We start from the raw sequence: 4,078 nt of genomic DNA, 5'->3' as shown, positions 1-4,078 counted from the left end.
TAGTTTATGTACTGTCCTACTACCCTGGCGTTGTGCTTCGGGTCCCTGGACCCTTTCGTGTGTGTGTGTGTGTGTGTGTGTGTGTGTGTGTGTGTGTGTGTGTGTGTAATAATCTCACATCTCACACAGCAGACACATGCCAAAGGGTTTTTATTCAAAAGATTTTCAACAGTGTTGTTCATGTCACTTTGTTGCACCTGTTCACATCTCAATAGCACACACTGTGTGTGCGTTGACTTCGCTCGTCTCTCGTGGTGTTCAGTGTCAGGCCGTAGGCGATTCCAGGTCGACACGGTCAAAAGCACGAGCGAGACAACGGGTGTCGTCGTCGTCGTCGTCGTCGTGTTGTGTTTGTCTGCTCGTTGTTGTGCAGAGCAAAGCCCAAGCCCAAACCGGCGGCGTTCGAGCCAAGAGGCTACAGTCCGCGCACACATTCCGCGCAGTTGAGCCGCGTGCATCTCCCGCAGATGTATCTCTTGCAGGCCCCGCACGCGGTGTATGTCTTGCGGTCCTTTGTCTTTGGACAGAGCTGACACCTCTTCCTCTTGCTGGCCACTCTGGGCGCGGTCGGTTCCACATCGTCGTCGTTGTCGTCGTCGTTGTCGTCGTCGTTGTCGTCGTCAACACCCTCTCTGTGCTCTCGAGCGGCCGCGGCCCTGCTCGTCAAGGCCTTGACGAGTGCGGCGGACGCTTCCGTGCGAGGGAGACGCGAGCGTCTCTCGATGAGCGGAGTCACGAGCGCCCTGCCCAGCTGCTCCAGGAACACGCGCCTCCTGTAGAGCTTGCCGCGCATCCACTGGGGCCTGAGCTCTCGCCAGAGCACAAAGGCGTTGTAGGCGGACACGTCGAGGATGTTGTGGAACACGGCGAGGGGCCAGCGCGTCGTCTTCCTGCGGCAGCTGTACGTGCCGACGAGCTTGTCCAGGTTGTCCACGCCGCCCTTGGTGCTGTTGTAGTGCAGGATGATGTCGGGCTTGGCGTCCCTGGTGGCGCGGACGCGCGCCTTCCCCGTGTGCAGCGTGCTCAGCAGCAGCACGTTCTTGTGCCTCTTGGGCACGTAGGACACCAGAGTGACGGTGGGCGTGAAGGCGAACCTGGACGAGAAGAGCGCACGGCCCTTGGTGTTGAGCAAGGCGCGCGGCAGCTCGGGCTTGTTTTTGCGCATCGTGCCCACCACGGTGAGGCGCCTCTCGATGAGCAGCCGCCGGGCCAGCTCGTAGGAGGTGAAAAAGTTGTCGCACGTCACGTTGCGCGGACCCCGCAGGCCCTTGGTCACGTCCAGCACCACGCGCGCGCCCAGATTCCTCTCGGGCCCGCCGCTCGCCGACTTGCCCGTGTACATCTGCATGTTCCACGCGTAGCTGGACGCGGCGTCGCAGGCCACCCAGGACTTGAGTCCGTACCTGGCGGGCTTGCTGGGCATGTACTGGCGGAAGGAGCATCGACCTTGTTGTCGTTGTCGTTGTCGTTGTCGTCGTCGTCGTCGTCGTCGTTGTTGGCGTTGTCGTTGTCGTTGTTGGCGTTGGAGGTGTTGGACGTGTCGTCAAAGAGTGAGAATGAGAAAGACACGGAAAAAGAACTCGGAGGAAGACAAAGAAGGGGGGAAGGAGGGAAGGTGAAGAAGAAGAAGAATGAGATAGAAATTGTAGATGAGAATACAAGCACACGAGAAAAGAACAAAATGTTTAGAAACGTCCGCATGCGCACACACACACAAAAGCATTGTAAACGGCGAGCTGGAAAAAGACCAAGAAAAAGACGAGACAATTGTGCCACTGCGGTCGCGATACGACGATAATGAAAGTAGCAGTTGCGGTGACAAATACCCACCTCGAAAGGGAACCAGCTGCTCGTCCACGGTCACGTCGGGGCCCGGGTTGTAGAGGCGAGGCAGCCGCCGCACCCAGGCGTCCCACACGTCTCGTATGGCCGCCAGTTTGTCCGCGGCTCGTCTGGCGGCTCTCGTCTCGCGGTCGTCGAATCGCACCAGTCGCGAGAACGCGTGGAAGCGCTTGAGCGGCATCGTGGCGCGGAAAATGGCCCTGCCGCTCTCCTCGTGCCACAGGCTCTCCAGGGCCTCGTTTCGGGACCTGTACACGCCGGCGAGGAGCAGCAGCCCGATGTAGCCGCGCAGGTCCGTGGCGTCCATCAGTTTCCAGCCGTTGCCGCACTTCCTTAGGCCCTCGATGTTCGTGGCGGTCACCACGATCTCTTGTATGTGCCGCGTGACAAACAGCTCGAAAGCGGAGAGTATATCGCGGACGCGTGTTGCCGCGTACTCTGTGGGTCCTGGGCTCTGCGGAGCGGTGGCGCGTCTGGCCGGGTCTTGTTGTTGCCGTTCGTCTTGGTCGTGTCGTTCGTCTTGGTCTCGGTCACGTTGGTCTTGGTCTTGGTCTTGGTCTTGGTCTTGGTCGTTGCCGTCGTCGCCGTCGTCCAGTTGTTGTTCCTCGTCCTCTTCATATTCGGCACGACGGCGGCGACGAGGTCCAGGGCGATGGGGATGATACGTCGTGGAGGACCATTCGATCTCGCCGTCTCTCGACGCAAACCTTTCGCTCTCCTCCTCCTCCTCGTCCTCCTCGTCCTCATCGTCTTGTTCCACATCCTGCTCCTCGTCGTCGTGGCCCTCGTTGTCGTCATCTCCCCTTTGCCGTCCACCCTCCTGTGGCGCGTTTGCCCCTCGTTCTTCTCCTCGTTCCTCGTCCTGCTCGCCGTCGTCGTCGCCGCCGTCGCCCTCTCTGTCTTCATCTCCCCTTTGCCATCCACCAGCCTGTGCCACGTTTGCCCCTTGTTCTTCTCCTCGTTCGTCGTCCTGCTCGCCGTCGTCTTCGTCGTCGTCGGCGTCGTCGTCGGCGTCGGCGTCTTCGCCCTCTCTGTTTTCATCTCCCCTTTGCCGTCCACCAGCCTGTGCCGCGTTTGCCCCTCGTTCTTCTCCTCGTTCTTCTCCTCGTTCTTCCCCTCGTTCTTCTCCTCGTTCGCCTCGGTCGTCGGCGTCGTCGTACTCGTCTTCTCCTGCGTCGTGGTCGTGGTCGTGGTCGTGGTCGTGCTCGTCAGCGTCGTGGCGGTCTCTTTCTCCGTCATCGTGTTTGTCTCGGTCCTCTTCTGACGCACACCCGCCGGATGACCATTCGGAGTCAGAGTCGGAGTCGGAGTCGGAGTCGCTGTCGCTGTCGCTGTCACTGTGGTCGTCTTCTTTTTCTTCTTCTTCTTCTTCTTCTTCTGCTACTACTAAATTTTCCACTTGGGGGCCATTGCGTGCCACGTGGGCGATAACCCGATGCAGCTCCAAATTTAGAGTCACACAGCGGGCCATGCCGGCGTCGCAACCGGCTGCTGAACCGAGTACAAAGAGTACAAAGGTCCAGAAGAAGAAGACGAAGAAGACAAAATCTGTACAATATACATGTATATGTATATACATTTGTGTGTGTGTGTGTGTGTGTGTGTGTGTGTGTGTGTAATAAAAGTGTTTAGTAGGACGAGAACGAGGTTTGTTTCTTTCCGCTTTGCCTCACCCTGTCTGTTTTACTACTACAAGCCAGGCCAGGGTCCCCCGAATACCATGGAATGGGTCACAGACACCCGAAGGCCAGAGCCGCGGTAGTAGACAAATACCATGGAATGGGTCACTGTGACCCGAAGGCCAGAGCTGCGGTAGTGGAGAAATACCACGGAATAATGTACGGGTCACATAGACCCGAAGGCCAGAGCAGTGGTAGTGGAGAAATACCATGGAATGGGTCACATAGACCCGAAGGCCAGAGCCGCGGTAGTGGAGAAATACCATTGAATACTGGCCAGGGTCACAGTGACCCGAAGGCCAGCACTGCGGTAGAGGAGCAATACCATTGAATACTGGCCAGGGTCACAGTGACCCGAAGGCCAGAGCAGTGGTAGTGGAGAAATACCATGGAATAGTGGCCACATAGAATCCGAAGGCCAGAGCCGCGGCAGCCGTGGAGAAATATCACTGAATACTGGCCAGGGTCACAGTGACCCGAAGGCCAGAGCCGCGGCAGTGGAGAAATGCCATGGAATAGTGGCCAGGGTCACAGTGACCCGAAGGCCAGAGCTGCGG

At 58.4% G+C, this 4,078-nt stretch overlaps 1 protein-coding gene across 1 annotated transcript; it reads right to left on the bottom strand.

Annotated features, from left to right (window-relative positions):
* Positions 1 to 415: 415 nt before the first annotated feature.
* On the bottom strand, positions 416 to 3,313 carry LOC116041465 (piggyBac transposable element-derived protein 4-like). Its single transcript, XM_036004441.1, has 3 exons — positions 3,003 to 3,313; positions 1,831 to 2,888; positions 416 to 1,446 (listed from the first exon to the last, which is right to left on the bottom strand). Exons 1-3 carry the CDS (start codon positions 3,311 to 3,313, stop codon positions 416 to 418), a joined length of 2,400 nt encoding a protein of 799 aa, XP_035860334.1.
* Positions 3,314 to 4,078: the final 765 nt, after the last annotated feature.

Source organism: Sander lucioperca, chromosome 8 (assembly GCF_008315115.2).
Source record: "Sander lucioperca isolate FBNREF2018 chromosome 8, SLUC_FBN_1.2, whole genome shotgun sequence".
NCBI classification, from domain to species: domain Eukaryota; kingdom Metazoa; phylum Chordata; class Actinopteri; order Perciformes; family Percidae; genus Sander; species Sander lucioperca.
This window is presented reverse-complemented; position numbering and strand designations above follow the sequence as displayed.